The sequence below is a fragment of the Leptodactylus fuscus genome, chromosome 5, assembly GCF_031893055.1.
Source record: "Leptodactylus fuscus isolate aLepFus1 chromosome 5, aLepFus1.hap2, whole genome shotgun sequence".
NCBI classification, from domain to species: Eukaryota; Metazoa; Chordata; class Amphibia; order Anura; family Leptodactylidae; genus Leptodactylus; species Leptodactylus fuscus.
The window spans coordinates 30,102,959-30,119,908 of record NC_134269.1 but is presented as its reverse complement, the minus strand read 5'-3'; the positions used below and the strand labels follow the sequence as shown (position 1 = coordinate 30,119,908).

General features: G+C 46.8%; 1 protein-coding gene across 2 annotated transcripts in view; it reads left to right on the top strand.

Moving 5' to 3' along the window:
* KAT6A (lysine acetyltransferase 6A) overlaps positions 1-6,291 on the top strand; it is a 33,738-nt gene extending 27,447 nt beyond the window's left edge. For both annotated transcript variants that reach the window (XM_075272750.1, XM_075272749.1), the window contains exon 17: positions 45-6,291. In XM_075272750.1, the coding sequence (XP_075128851.1) occupies positions 45-2,569 (2,525 nt within the window). In that variant the 3' untranslated portion in view covers positions 2,570-6,291. The remainder of the gene's footprint in view (positions 1-44) is intronic.
* The last annotated feature ends 10,659 nt before the right edge of the window (positions 6,292-16,950 follow it).

Genomic DNA, 16,950 nt, shown 5'->3' with positions numbered 1-16,950 from the left:
AAAAAATGTGAGTGACACCGTTGTGTGTTTTTCTTTCGTTTCAGTGTCGATAGTACAACAGCCGACTCCAAACCTGAGGTCCTCCAATGAAGTGGTGGCTGCACCCGATCCCAATCCTCCACCTCCTGTGAAGAAGAAAGGATGGCCAAAGGGCAAGAGCCGAAAACCGCTCCATTGGAAAAAGCGGCCTGGGCGTAAACCAGGATTTAAGCTGAAACGCGATCCACCTCCAGAACCAGCACCTGTACTTCCTGCTCCCTCAAGACCTGGGCGCAAGCCAAGGATTAGGGAAGAGGAAGCACCGCCTGTGGAAGAGAAGATCCCTGAGATAAAGGAACCTGAAGAGGAGGAAGAGGCACCAGTGGAAGATCAGAAAGCTGCTGAGGAAGAGGATCCCGTTATTGCTACTGTGCAGCCGGCATCGCCATCCGAAAGCAGCAGCAGCAGTACCAGCAGCAGTGACATCTCCTCACGTGAAGCCGAAAACCATCCACCGTCTCCAGAACCTCAAAGGGAGACTGGGGAAGAACCCCAACCTATTCCTGAGGAAGCGGAGCCAGAAGAGGAGGAGGAAGAAAGGGCGGTCGATGAAAAGGAAGCCGTAGTAGTACCAGCATCTAACCAACAGGAAGACCACGATGCAGATGATGAGGACGAAGGGGCAAAAGAGGCAGACGAGAGGGAAGAGTTACCACAGGACCATGTGCACGAGGAAACCGAACCACAAGAACCTACTCTGGGAAGTAGTGAAGAGGAGGAGAAGGCGGACGGTGAGCAGGAACCCGCTGAAGGCAATGATCAGCCTTCATGCCTAGAAGAAGAAGAGGACAGCCCAGAGAAGGTAGAAGAGGAACCCAAAGAAGAAGAGGAGGAGGAAGAGGACGGGGAGGAAGAAATCCCTCACACGGAGCTTGACTTAGAGACTGTGCAAGCGGTGCAATCATTGACACAGGAGGAAGGGAGCGAGCGCGATGATGGGGCTTATGGGGATTGTGAGGATGAGACTCTGACCGCTTGCCAGACTTTGCAAAGTTTTACGCAGGCAGAGGAAGATCCTCAGCTGGGCTTGTCCGACGAGTGCCATCCCTCCGCGCATGACAGCCCCATCTCCTCTGTCCACTCTCACCCCAGCCAGTCCGTGCGGTCAGCAAGCAGCCCAAGTGTGCCTCCGGCTCTGGAGAGTAACGGGACGAGCGGGTACCCTCAGATCAGCCCAGACGCAGGCTCCCTCTCTGCTCCCTCTATGCAGAATCTGGAAACGACCAGCCCAATGATGGACGTGCCCTCTGTGTCGGACCATTCGCAGCAGGTGGTGGACAGTGGCTTTAGTGACTTGGGCAGTATTGAGAGCACAACTGAAAACTATGAAAATCCCAGCAGTTATGACTCCAGCATGGGGGGCGGCAGCATCTCCTCACAAAGCAGCTGCTCGTATGCCAGTGGTGGGAACAGCAGTGGAGCCGGCGGACTGCCTTCTTCTGCCAGCTTGGCGCAGAATGGTTGCGCCGTGAGCCAACAAATGGCTGGAATGGCGAGCATGTTGCAGACCACCCAGGCTTGTAGCATAAAGTCTCCGCAGAGTTGTGCCTCCGAACGTCCTCCGAGCAGCAGCAGCAGTAACAACCAGCCGCCGCCACCTCCCCCTCCACCGCCACCATTGCCCCCGCAGCAGCCTCAACCCCCACCACAGCAACAGCCCCCAATGTCACAATGCAGCATGAACAACAGCTTTGGCCCCTCACCAATGATCATGGAGATACCAGACCAGAGCAATGGCAGTAATCTCAGCATCTACCCAGGGGATTTTGGGGCTGGTGGCTACTCCCAGCCCTCGGCCACTTTTAGCCTGGCAAAGTTGCAGCAGCTTACCAACACTATCATGGACACTCATCCTATGCCTTACAGCCACGCTCCGGCCGTCACCTCCTATGCAAACAGCGTGTCCCTTTCAAATTCGGGCCTGTCCCAGCTCACTTCTTCACACCCTTTGGCAGGGGCACCCCAAGCACAAGCCACCATGACCCCACCTCCTGCAATGAACCTACTCTCGTGTAATATGTCAGCAGGCAACCTGGGCATCTCCCATAGCCAGCGTATCCAGAGTCAGATGCCCGTCAAGGGGCATATCTCCATCCGCTCCAAATCTGCGCCGCTTCCTGCTGCACCATCCCCTCACCAGCAGCAATTGTATGGGCGCAGCACGCCAGGTATGCAGCCCGCCACTCGAGCACTCACCGTCCAGCGGAGCATGAACATGGGAGTCAATCTGATGCCCACCTCACCATATAATGTCAACACCATGAACCCATTGAACGCCATGGGCGGGTACCGCATGTCCCAGCCTATGGTCAACAGTTCTTATCATAGCAATGCGGCCTATATGAACCAGACGACACAATACCCCATGCAGGTTGGCATGGGCATGATGGGTGCCCAGGCCTATACCCAACAACCTATGCAGCCGAACCCCCATGGAAATATGATGTACACACCTCCTCCTCACCACTCCTATATGAATTCCCCTGCTGTCCCGAAACAAACTCTCAACTCCCCCTATATGAGGAGATGAGGGGGGCATCGGAAACCACCCGAGAAGATGCCCGCCTGCAGACTATAAATACGGCCTTTTATACTGACAGGACTTTTATCCCCTGTTCCTTATATCCCTTTGCTGTAGATTTAATATTATGTTTTTTTATTGTTATTTTATTTTTATTTTTTCCCCCCCTTACCCTTGCAAAAAAAACCAACAAAAAACTAAACAAAAAATCTCATTTTGAGGGGTTTTCCTGTTTCCTTTTTCTTTTCCGTAGAAGGATTCTTCTCTCTCCTCCATTTTTCTCTGTCGCTCTCCAGTTTATATGAAAGTGTCGGTGGAAATTTTTTTTTTTTTTTCTTTTTTTAACCCTCTTCCCATTTATTATTATTTTTTAAGATAATGCAAACAAAATACAAAAAAAAAAAAAAAAAAGAAAACTGCAAAACGGTTTTAGCGGAAAAATCGCACGGAAAATAGGAAGATGACAAATCTCGTTTTTAGAAATCAAAATTTCAAAGAAAAAAAAAAAATACAAAGACAAAAAAAAAAATGTAACCCTGTAGCCTTATTCCGCCGCGGGCTTTCACTGAGCCCCGGCACCTGTACACATTTACCGTGCGTCCGCTACTATTTTTTTTAATTTTTTTTCCTTTATCATTTTCCAGTCTCTAGAGTGGGGGTTGAAGGGAGAAGAAGTTTTTTTTTTTTTTTTTAACAGGGGGCATCAAACACCGATATGGAGGCAGTCACTCATCCAAAAATGGGGCAGACTGCCCTCCGTTGGTTTAAAGGGGTGTTTCAGGACTAATATTGATTGATGCGGCCTCTATACAGCGCCGTATTCTGTATAGTGGCTGCGATTGGTAGTGCAGCTCAGTACTATTCATTTGAATGGGACTGAGCTGCAACATGGACATGTGACCAATAGACGTGATATCACTGGCCTAAGAAGGGGTAGATCTCAATGTGACAGTCCTGGAATGTCTCCTTTAATTCCCCCCTCCCCTGTTGTATACGATTTGGGCTCAGTTACCTTCCTTTCATCCTAGTAATAATCACATACTGCAGCACATGCATAGGAAAAGTCTGTCTTTATTACCAGACGGATTGTGTAGCTCGAGGAGTCGCCAGATTCGCCACATTCATCGCCCCACCCCCTTGTCTCTTACAGTGAATGCCTGTCTCTTTGTCATGAGCTCCATAATTCTGCGTGGATTAATCTCTTTATAGCTGTCCGAGCTCTATCGGACTATACAGAGTATTCGGAGCTCTAGATTGGAAATAACTGAATGATAGATGCTTCCAGTCACCACTAGGTGGAGCTCTCTGCATGCTGATGCATTAAACTCCTACTCAGTATGCGGTAAGCTTATCGGCTCCCTCTAGTGGTGACTGCAGGCAGACAGGTTTTTTTCTATTTAATTCCCTGCAAGGTTTTGGAGCCCTGACTAGTTCCGGAGAGAATTCTGCATTCACTGTAACGTCCAACGGTTCCTTAATCCATAGATATTGGGCAAAGAATCTATCTCTGTGATACTGTGTAAGTCTGTACATGCACGCCCCCTTGTGTACAGTGGTGGAAGTTGATCACTACAGCGAGAGAAACCTATTTTTTACTATTTTTATATTTTCGTTTCCTTGTTCCATGGCTTAGACCAGAGACCCTATGTATATATTGTGATTATATATCGTCACTGTCCTCCTGAGCCGGATTCTTTTTCATGGGGGGGGGGGGCAGGTTCAAGTTTTAACCCCTTCCTCCTTTCCCATATAGGATAAAGGGAGCAATGGTGATGACTACATAGTACAGTGATGCTGTTGACATTGGTGCTGATTCATGCCTTGTCATAGCAATAATGTGTGCCTGCCACCTGGAAGACGTGTGACGTGACAGCGGCCGGCCATATTCGAACCTACTTCCTCCCAAGACCAGTGCCTCTGTACAGATGCTTTACATTCCCGCTGTAACCTTCCTTATTTATCACCATCGCCGCCAGTCCCGCTCCCCCCCTTCCCCTCGCTCATTTTCATTCTTGGCGTGTCGTCCAGGAGCGATGTGTCAGGCTTTATGTAGGAATACATAAAAACATCATCATATTTGGGAAAAAATATTCTTGTTCCATCTACTTGGGGTTGATGAAATGTAGCGCTGGCAGAGATCTCACTCACTTTTATGGCCTGAAGACTCCTATGAAGGGCGGCGAAATCGGAAAGATAGGCGCCGCTTATATTGTGAAAGCCATGTCCATGTAGATGCCAGGATTGTATGTAACGCTGCACTGCAGTACGTCTGCCGCTCTGTGGTTTCCAAAAATGGCCGCCTGGTCATTGAGTATTTTAGACAACAGGGCCGTGACCGACTATGTATGCGACTATAAGGCTGGTATAGACATAGGATGGCTGGCTTAGATTACTGTCGTGTGTTTTGGGCGCCGCTTATCTCCAGAACTATTGTGAGATCCTTGTTACACCCCTTAGGTATTGGTGAGGTCCTCCGACAACGACTGTAGCAGAGTTAACCCCGACTTATTGGTTAAAGCTGCTGCGGCGCGAGATCACAAGTGACAAGAAAAACATAGAAAAATGTTTTTCTGCTGACTTTTTTTTATTGGGTTTTGTCTTAACCTGTTCCCGCTGCAGCAAGTTAACCGATTGTAAAAGTTCAGGTTAACTCTGTACATTGCCAATGTATATGTGTGTCCCTACCATCATGGCTAGGATATGTCAGAACCACATGACCAATGGGGGGGGGGGGGAGTCTAATGTGTGGGACCCCCTCCCCCCATTGGTCATTAAGGTTCAGTTCACTTGCTGAACGAACATGGCGGCCACCCGTTTTGAGGGTCAACGAGGATTCTGGCAGCACGACACATCCAAGTTATACAGTCCCAACTCTGCCCGGTGACTGCGGCCTTAGGCTCGGGGCGGCGAGGTTGCAAATGTTGTGCTGCTTGACATAGTGAATACGTTATAGTCATGGTCGCAACGTGAACACGTTCACCATCACGAGGATGACCTTGTGCCCTTTCCATTGACTATTGTGTACGGGGTCATCACCGTCTGCCATACTGTGATAATAAGGATCGGACATATTCATTTCATACCCTGGAGATAAGTGTCGCCAAAGATATGTCAGCCGCTGATCTCCTTCTGGTAGTAGTTGTGCCCAGGCATAGGATTCGGTCACTTGGCAGTGACCAGCTATACCAGTATTTATAACCTAGTGAGTCCAGGGTGCGGGTATGATGGCCGGTGGCCACTTTCTACAAGGGTGGTCTTCTGCTCTGCGGTCCCGGGACACACTCATCGCCCACCCATGTATAAGGGTCGGTGAGAACCGCTCTCCGTTCGCCAGTTTCTCGACACTGTGACTCCCTGCTTACATAGCCATCTCCAGGAAGGCAGTCAGTCCATACGCCGTGTATACAGACCTGCGTCTCTTCTCCTCTACATTTCTAGGGTTTTAATAATGGCTGTTTCTAAATGGGTTCCCCCCTCCCCCGCCTCATATTGTAATTGTATTATTATTATGATTATTTTTTTTTTTTTTTTATTTTATTTTTTCCTTTCCTCCGGCCTTTTCTTGACGTTGTGGGGTTTGAATGGCCCCGTCTGGTTTGTATGTAATAAGACTTTCACCCCAAATCCCCGGTTTCCCCCCCCCTCTCCCTCCTTTCTAGTAAGTGCTTTCAGAAAAAAAAACTGTACATTTTAACGTAAAAAAAATAAATTATGTTGAGACATTTTGGAAACGCGGTGTAGAGAGTTTTTATTGGTTGGTCCTTGTATATGTCACATGACCTGAAACCTACAGATCCAAGGCTAGAAAATTGTGTAAGACCCCCGACCGCTCAGTATACTTGGCCTGATAACACGGAGCAGTCGCTTGCACACACCAACCTTCTGCCTTCACCGCACACAATGCGCATGCGCCAGGCATCTTCATTGGATTGCAAAGGATACCAGTGGCTAGAGGCCGTAGGATTTAGACGTCTGGGTTCCAACATGCTGACGGTATAATGGTGCCAATTGGACTCATTGAGTGCCCTTTAAATGCCATCCACTACAATACTACTATATATCGCAGCAGATTAGCCGCATGCGCCGTGAACTCGCTCGCTCCATGTGTCCTTGTCCTTAGGAGGTTTTCCAGATTGGGGGTCAACTTTAAGACTGGTGATCTGTGCTCAGGTAGATTCTAGTGCTGGAACCTATACAGGGGCACAAAGCCAAAAGCAGAAGGCTCTGTCCACTGTGTAGTAGCCATGCTGGAGTACTGTTGGCTCTAGCCTGGAATATCCCTTTAAGTAAAGGCTGTCCAGCCTGTACAATTCCTGTAAGTGGTTGCACATAACCCTGGTGTCGGCTGTGACCTTAAAGGGATTTTCCAGCTCCAAATGACAAAATGGGTAACCAGTATGTGGTCTGTGGGGGGGGGTCTACACTATATCACCATGACCATACGCATATTAAAGGGGTCATCCAGTTTCTGATAGACCATAAATATTAGAGATGCGAGAGTCCGATACCACCATGGGAAAGCGATACAGTACCAACACGTGCCCCTTCAGTTTGTATGGTGAGTGAGCAGCTGCCCCAGTACTGCTGATCTGCAGGGGTCCTGGATATTGAACCCACGACGATCTAATATTGATGGCCCAGCCCAATTTCAGAAACTGAATGACCCCTTTTTAAAGGCTGGCACCATCTCATTGATACCAACCAATTCCCTACCCTATACTGACAAGGGGCAAGAACCCCAAAACAGCCGTCTATAAGTCCGTCTCTGGTTTGGCTGGTACGAGGCGGATTTCTTCCTTCTGGAGAAGAGCTAATTTGCCTGCAAGTCTCCTTACAATAGACATGTGATGGCTCTGTCCGGAGTGACGGTCCGATCTCCGTCTCGTACTTGCAGCTTAAATATTTACATTGTAGGATCTGAGGATTATTGATTATTCTATCCCTGCTGAATAAAGCGGAGCCGGACGTGTGGAATAAATGGCGGTAGTAGATGTGAGGCTGGCGGTGCGCAGCATACTACTAAGGTAGGGCTGGATACAAATGACTGTGCAGGGGAGAGGTGCTGCAGGAGCGGGTGCTGCCTCTTCTCCCCCTCTGTGACTGATCGGCTGCTATAAATATCCCAAGAAATGGCTGAGCCAGAACCTGAATAAAAAGCTGGCGAGAAATCAAAGAGCAAGTTATGGATCGCGCTGCTTTACTGTTGTATGCAAGTTAATATGCAGCACTTTACAGAGCGGAGGATGTGATGTGGTGGAAGCTGCGGATCCCGTCTCCAGCCGTCGTCATCCCGAGGCCCGGGTTATAGAGATGATAATATAATGTACCGGGATCCAGAATAGGCAGATGATGGGCTAGATGACTGCCTGTGCTCTTATATAGAAGCTGTTTGACCTTGTGGGCCTCAAAGGGGGCCGTACACGTTCAGTGATTGCCAAAAGCTATTCCGCCTGACCCCCTATACACATGCACTCTGCTCCCCAGGTATGCATGTGCTCTGAATTGGGGGCAGAGTTGTCAGACGCCCCTGGTAGCCATTTATCCCCTTCACCCTGAGATTAAAACCTGAGATTAAAAGGGACGTACACATCAGTAGTCTGCAATCTGCGCGTTTGGCCGACCCTAACTAGATCCAATCAGCCATTAACTGGTTAAAAAGATTGTTTCATGAAGGCCTTCCCATTCTATTAAGACATATGAGCGTCATAAATAGGGGTTCCCCTTTTATTTGGACCTTGCCTATGCTGCTCTTGCGATGACAGACCAAGTCCATCCATGTTGCATAAAGTAATACCATGTTATACATTAGGCCTTATTCATACTTTGGTCAGTATTTTGCATCAGTATTTGTAAATCAATCAGTTTAGGTATTATTCTGGATAATTTTAAGAGGACCTTTCACCACTTTACATCCTTCAATAGGCGCCCCTCCGCTGATTTTGGCACAGTTGGAATTTATTCTCTAGCGCCCACCGTTCCTGAGCAATCAGCGCTGTTCGTTTCAGGACAATTATGCTTTTTATTGTCAGGTGGGTGGTGCCTATCTATGCTTCAGTCCAGGGACTGCCCACCTGGCTGTGCTGAAAATAACAGCACTGATTACTCAGGAATGGTGGGGGCTAGAGAAAAAATTCCATCTGTGCTGGAATCAGTGGAGATGGTGGAAGGTTCTCTTTAATACTATGTTATCATTTAACCCTTGCAGTGAAACAGGATGACAGCACCCCACATAGACAGGTATAAGGCCCCTGTACCCCATCAAATTACATAGAATTTACCATGCGCCGTCTACTTGCTGTACCTTTCTCAGCTGACTCGAGGATAAAGCTCAGAGTTGTTTGCAGCTTTTAGTAATATTACAGAGGGGAAAAAAAATTGCAAACGTAAATTTTCAAAAATTTCCCATCACGACACATTGAAGTCCCAACAAGATTAGGATATTACCAATGGCTGTTCCCTGTCGTCCTACCAGCGGCACAAGACCATACTGTGCCGCTGTTAGGACTAAGGGAAACAAGATTATCTTCATATTCCCTCGTTGTAGTCCCAGTACAGCGCCCAGCATGGTGGTAGGACCACATCCTGCTGATCATAGAGCTTCAGGCGACACCTCTTCCTGTACAGTCAGCAGTATACAGCGTCTACTATAAAATGGGTCTGTTATTTATAGATCCGGATAATTTATCAGGCCATAAACCACTGGGTTGTTCCATTATTCTTCCCATATTTAGGACAGGATGATGTAGTAAAGCTGTGTCCTCAGGTGCTGCCTGTTCCCTCCCTGCTCCAGCTGATTCAGCTTTGGTAGTATCTCATCAATATTGTGTATGCGACGCCTACATTACAACCTGGTGCTTTAAACGCACACGGAATATACAGAAAGAAGTAAAACACACAATAGCTTCTCCCTTTGATCCTATTCTGTGTAACCTGAGCGATATATAACGTGTTCTGTTATTAGTATAGAATATATGTAAGATCGGCCTGGCTGTAAGGCAACTGGCTTCAGCAGAAGCCCTCCCCCATTTACAATAGAAGACCAGGAATGAGCCCTGATCGGAGGGGAAGTAACCGTTGTGTTCTTTCATGGACCTGAATAGTTCACAGGATCAAATCAAATCAAATAGGCTTTATTGGCACATCCGAATAGATATTTGGCATTGCCAAAGCTAGTAAAGTGGAGGGGGGGGGGGAGTTGGAGTCGAGGGGGAGAGTATGGGGGTGGGGTGGCTGATTTGGGGTATAACAGTCCGTGGAGTCTCATCTTCCTCTTAGTTGGTGACCGATATATGGGGAGGTGGGGTGGGTGATTTGGGGTATAACAGTCCATGGAGTCTCATCTTCCTCTTAGTTGGTGACCGCTATATGGGGAGGTGGGGTGGGTGATTTGGGGTATAACAGTCCGTGGAGTCTCATCTTCCTCTTAGTTGGTGACCGCTATATGGGGAGGTGGGGTGGGTGATTTGGGGTATAACAGTCTGTGGAGTCTCATCTTCCTCTTGTTTGGTGACAGCTGGACACGTATTGGGCAGCGATCTCCACAGTGGCCTCTTCTTCTCCCAGTAGGATGTAGAGTTTCCTCTTCTCGTCTGCAGATATGAAGTCTGGGATGTGGGCAGAGAGTCTTTGGTAGTAGACGGCCCTCACAGCTGAGTATTTGGTGCAGTGTAGCAGGAAGTGGGCCTCGTTTTCTACAGCCCCTTGGTCGCAGTGTTGGCACAGTCTGTTCTCCCGTGGCTTGTACGTTTGCCTGTGTCGCCCCGTCTCCATCTCCAGGTTGTGGGCGCTCAGTCTATACCGGCTCTACGGTGAAGTAAATGGAGCGCATGCGCTGTCTATACTGGGGTGCAAAGTACCCCACTTCTCATAATTGGTAGGGGTCCCTGTGATCTCTAACTGGTTCTGACTGGGAGACTCGAATTCCAGATTTATTGCACATATTCCTGCCGTTCTATTAAACCAAATTTCTGGCACAGTTTATGGAGGTCTCTGGTATAAGACACTACACCGTTTACAGAGCCTTCTGCGACCGGCTCAGTATACTATAAGAAGAGCCCCACCGATCTCATACTGATGACCTATATCAAAAATCCCTTTAATTTCTTGCTCTTCAGCCTCATCTCCATTTTGGGAATCTGCATTGATGTCATGGAGGTGCTGGTAATGTCACTCCGGGCTCAGGTCCTCGGCATGTGGATGTCTTTACTGTGCAGCTCCCGGCACAATGTGCTGGCTCAGCTTTCACAAGTGCCTGTGATTTCTCGGGATCTAATCTGAGTCAAGAGTCCCTGGTGGCTTAAGATCGCTGCTGTTCCTGGCAAGGAGAAGGAAAAGCACACTTATGGTTCTGCTTCAGAGGCGTCTTCATCATTTTAGCTGGAGGTTAAAGAATTTTATTACAAAATAGAATAAAACAGAAAATAAATAGTCCATTGTCCGTCAAAAATGTCCAAAACAGCTGCAAATGTTATATCCTCCTCAAGGTGTCCATCTTAAAGGGGCTATACTCCAAAAATGATTTATTCCCTAGGCATAGGATTGGTCATCGTGGGGGTTTCACCACTGATCCTGAAAATTTGGGATGCTAGTGGTGGATGCGGAATGGACGCCCATCTAGTAGGACATTGGAACGCCTTTGGTCTTCAGAATCCCAGCGATTCATCATGGCCTCCATGGGTAGCAGAGGAACCAGGGTGAGCCAAGAAAAAAATACCCCACACTCCAACTCCACCGGCCTGCTGACATCTGATAGGAAGGGTTAATAGATTTAGGATACTTGTACCAAATTCTGCCCTGAGACCGGTAAAAGTTCCCCCGTGGCAGTGATAGTAGTTCACCTATGGCTACAATACTCAAGGACAATGACCTATGAATAGCCTGTACCAGGAGGAAACGGGGGAAGACTCCGAAACTCCAATTTTTTACTTATCCCAATATGGCCATTTCAGCTAGAAACTACGGGCAAGTCTAAGGACAACCCTCCTTTATTTATAGTATCAGGACCTGTCCCTGGGGCCCTCGAGCTCACTATTTTTAGGTGGTTGTTGTTTTTTAGATATACATTTCAAAATTACAATATTCCCTTTCAATCGTAATATTTCTATATAATGTATAAAGAATACCTCCATCCAGTGCCCAAAATTACTGCCGTATAATTCCGACACAATACTGCTATTCACTGCCCAAGTGCTACTGATACCTACATATAGTATCCAAATACTGACTGTCTACATAACACTACATGCTGCCACTCAGTTCTCAAGTAGTACTGCCGTACAGTGTACAAGTAACACAATTATTTAGTGTCTACATAACACAGCTATATAATCCCTACACAATACTGCAATTCAGTGCCCAAGTGGGGTTCCAAACATTATATAAATAATGCCTCCATCCAGAATCCAAATAATACTTCCCTATAATGCCCACATAACACTGCCATATCATGCCTACACAATACCGCCATTCTCTGGACAAGCAGTACTGCTGTACACTGTATAATAAAGTCTCCAACCACTATCCAAATGATACTAACATATAGTGTCCACATAACACAACCATATAATTCCTACACAATACTGTAATTCAATGCCCAAGTGGGATTCCATACAATGTATAAATAATACCTTCATCCAGTATCTAAATAATACTTCCATATAATGTCCACATAACACAACCATATTAATTCCTACATAATTCTGTAATTCAATGCCCAAGCAGTACTGCTGTACAGTATATAAATAATATTTCCATCTAGTATCCAAATAATACTGCCAGATTCTTCCTGTATAATACTGACACTCACTGCCCAAGCAGTACAGCCATGCAATGCACAAACAATACCTCCATCCAGGATACAAATAATACTGTCAGATTCTTCCTATATAATACTGCTACTCACTGCCCAAGCGGTACAGCCATACAATGCACAAATGATACTGTCAGATTCTTCCTATATAATACTGACACTCACTGCCCAAGCAGTACAGCCATACAATGCACAAACAATACCTCCATCCAAGATCCAAATAATACTATCATTTAGTGCCTACATAACACCTATATACAGTATCCAAACAATGCTACGATATACTGTAGTGCTCATGTAAAATTGTCATATAATTGCACAACCCAAGCCCAAATAAATCTGCCATCAGGAGTACAAATAATACCGCCATATACTGCTCAATGTCAGGTTGCTTTCAGGGGTCCAGAGGCCTCCATTTTGTTACTGCGTTTTTAAGCCGGGGCCCCACGTTTCGAAAACACAGTGTTTTGGCTATGGCGGAAACGCTCTGACAAAAAAAAGCTGCGTTTTACCGTATCTGGTTAATCCCATCCACACATTGCAGAAAAAAACATCTGCATCGGAAATGCAGTTTTCAAAAAATTTAGAAAATCGCGGCATGGTGATGATACCTGAAATGCTGCGGAAAAAAAATTCAATACGCTTCTGCCGCGTTTTATTCACGCAGCGTTCTTATGCTGCGCTTTCCGACGTGGGACCTTGTTTTTTTAAGGCTAAATATTGGGCCTCGCCCGCTGCAAAAACAATAGTCTGCATGTTGAATCACAAAGTAATCTTCACCATTTCTCACCACTTTGCAGAAATGTAGTTGCAGTTTCGGCTAAATCCCCGGGGACGGAGCCCTGGTGCTCTAAAAGCTGAGAGAAGTCTGAGAATGGGCCTGAGGCGAGGTGAACGCGGTCAGCATGGACGCAGCTAAAACGAAGGAACTCTGCTATGGGAGCAATTCCAGCCACGGCCGGGCCTAGTGAGGTCTTCTAACTCTCTGTCCTCCGTGGGAAGAGGTTAAATCCGCTCGGGCCTATACTACTCCTGTGTAATGTTTGTCCTGAGACTCAGCGTCTGCCGAGGATCTGTCCATTCAGCACCTTGGGACTCATGAATTATTAAGGGTTCTTGAGGTTTAAGGAGACTGACAATGGAAAAGGATAAAAAGAAGAGCGGCAGCGGGTGGGGAAGGCCTCCGGATCACCACACCCAGGTAGTCAAGCCAGAGGTTCCGGTTATGTAAAGCAATATTGTCCTTTAGGTTAATTGAACTCAACTGTAATACCAGACACAGCCTGAGAACAAGAGTGGCGCTGTTTTTGAAAAAAGAGCAGACATTCCCTTTAACTGCTTAATGACCCATGCTCATCATGAAAGGTAAAGCATGGTCATCCTTATGATGTAAGTAATGGCAGAGATCACACTGCAAATGGCGGCACACAAAGGTAATCCCATGTGATTGTGTCACAGGAAATCCAGGAGTGGTGAAGGACCCCAGGGCTGTCTGATCACATTGCCTGTGTAAATTGAGGACATATTGAAGCATGCCCTAACAGGTAGGATATACTGTATGTCAATATGTCTAGAATGATGAGTTGGACAAAATCCAAAAATTTTCCATACCAATGGTCACGGTCAAAATTGGCCTGATCCTTAAACACTATAATGACAATAATATCATATCCCACCATAGATGGCGCCGTTAGGTGTGAGATCAGACTCCAACTGGAGCCCTCCTTGTCCTAACTGAGGTTCCTCTGGTGACCCAACCAAGATGTTATAGTAAAGGGGAGGTCCACCCTACAATGACCATTGGAAATTGTTGTGTCCTCTTGGTCTTGTCCTCCACTCATTGGGCTTGCTGCCATCTACTCCTCCTTCACCTATACACATGGCCTGTAGTCATTGTTAAGATGCCACCATGGTAGTAGGCCCATGTGTAGGCCCTTTGGCTCAGTAGTCACAGTAGGTCCTTCACACCTTGTACAGAGCATGTCTACTCAAATCACCATGGATGACCATCCATCCAGACATCATCTTAACCTGAAGATAATCTTTGATATCGGGACGTTTCAAAGCATCAAGAAAAACACATGAACCCCATAAACCAAAATCTACATTTGCAATCAAGCAAACCTTAAAGTCTTGGCAACAATTTGGCAAAATGTTCCTGGACACCGTAATCTCCGCCAAGGCAAAGTTTAGATGATGTCTCGACATTCACGGAGATCTCTGAGATGGCTGAATGGATTTGGGTACCCAAAATACCAGACTGCTCAAGGTGACAGCGCCGATCCGATAAGATATGTCATTGGGCTTGTCAAATCTAGTGGCAGGTGCCCTTTGCGCAAACTTCTGCCTCTACATAGACCCTGCAGCGGTGAAGAAGGAGAAAAACAACCAGAAGGTGACGCTGTCCGCTCTCAAAAGGCATGGAGGGGGGCAAACTAATATCTAATGCCGCTCCCTAGGTGATGTTAAGATTAGAGATGAGCGAGTACTGTTCGAAACGGCAGTTTCGAATAGCACGCACCCATAGGAATGAATGGAGCCAGCCGGCACGCAGACTGGGCCGGCGTCCTGCCGCTTAACCCCCTGTGTGCTGGCTGCGTCCATTCATTCCTATGGGTGCGTGCTATTCGAAACTGCCGTTTCGAACAGTACTCGCTCATCTCTAGTTAAGATCCCTTGGTGAAATATGATAATGGTGATAATGATAATGGTCATATGATAATTATTGAAGCTTGGAAGTACTTTGAAGTCTTATGCAAAAGAGTCACTTGATGCACTGGAGGCGGGCCTTCTAATCCCAGCACTTCCTTCCTGTCTGTGCAGCATCCCAGAGCGCTCCTGCTTTTATGGTTTGGGTTATGTTGGTATGTCCCATCCTCTATGTTCCATGTTCTGTGGGAAAATCCAACAGGAAGTATTCAAATCCTCTGCAGCACCTCCACAGGAGACATTAAGTATTACACAATTCTCCTTCAAAATTCAATGGTCTATCTGTGTAACCTGCAGTGATGCTCTTTGTAGCCACTCTGGATCAAGGCTCCGGTACGGGGGAGGTGCTCTATATAGTCTGTTTTTTTCTAAACCAGGCAACCCCTTTGGATATCATTTCTAGGACCCCATTGGGATACATTCAAAAAGTCACCCAAAGCTGGTAGAACCTGTGTACATACAGATGGTGGCAGCCCGCTATGTGGAGCATATGTAGGAATATACGATGGCTTGTATCAGCTGCTCCAGTAATTGTAGTGCGGTCACTGGTGTGTGAAATCTGGCCCTCAAACTAATGAGTAAATTATCGCCAGGCATGGGCCGGGACCGCGCGTCTCACACCGGGAGGCTGATTGTTAGATGTCTCGTGTTCATTAAAATCATGTTCATGCCGGCCGAGTGATCTGGACTGCTTGACTCTCCAATAACCATGTCTGGGAACCAGAAACATATACAAGGGGGGTCTCTGAAATGGAAGATCTTTTGTTTTTGGGATATTATGCTCCTATGTGTCTGTGCTTAAAGGGATTGTCCAATTTATTTATTTTTTTCAATTCAACGAGGATGATTTTGAAGACCAGTGTGCTCTAACACCTGCGCCCATTCAGGATGTCTATGTTCATGCCTTAAATTGGGCACCTCCTCGGGACATCAGCACACCTAGAATGAAATTTAGGAAATACAAGCTGGCCTGCAGGAATGGATGTGATCACGCCACATCCCTAGTCGTAAAATGAGGTGGCGTACAATGCCAATTGTGCAAAAAATTAGCAAAAATTTGTTTTAAGGGACCATCAAAAAAACTAAGTTGATCCCAGGTTGTCTGAGGGCAATTATACTTTTAAACTTTTTTTTAGCACTTGAACTTAGATCATAATACAACAATATGGCAGTCTACGGTAAAATTCTTATGTGTCAACAGAATGTGCCAATAACAATATAGCACTGGCAGGCCTAGCGCCTCCACATGGCTTCTGACTGCCAAGACAATGGAATGGCGCCAATGATCTCCCCACAGGAGAGCCAATACGTTGCATTGCCAATAAGGAAACTGAAGGTGAAAGCAGTAGTAGGAGCTAATTGTCGGAGAACGGGGCTGCCTCTGGTCACAGAATGATCCCTATTGTATAAAGCAGACATGACCTGGTGGATATGTAGCACTGGCACAAAACACCGTACAAGGATTTACACATAGCTCCCAACTTTCAAAGGACTGAAAGAGGAACAGGGGCAAATTTCAGTATTATAAGCCACAACTTCAGCCCTGTCCACTTTGGCTATGTCCATTCTCAACCATGTCCAAAGCCCCTGCAGTCTAATTCCACCCTTAAAATGGACCCCACAGTATAATGATCCCTCAACCTTTTTCTCCCTAAAGTCAACTCAGACTGCTGTTTCTGCTGCCAATAGGTGCAATGTGTTGCATCGCTACAAACTGCCTGGAGTAGAAACAGGCAGGGGCGTAACTACCATAGAGGCAGCGTAGGTGGCTGCCACAGGGCCCGGGCCATTAGGGGGCCCGATGACAGCCGCTACCGCTGCGGTGCAGGGGCCACTAAGTGACATAATACTGTGTGCAGGGGCCACTAATAGA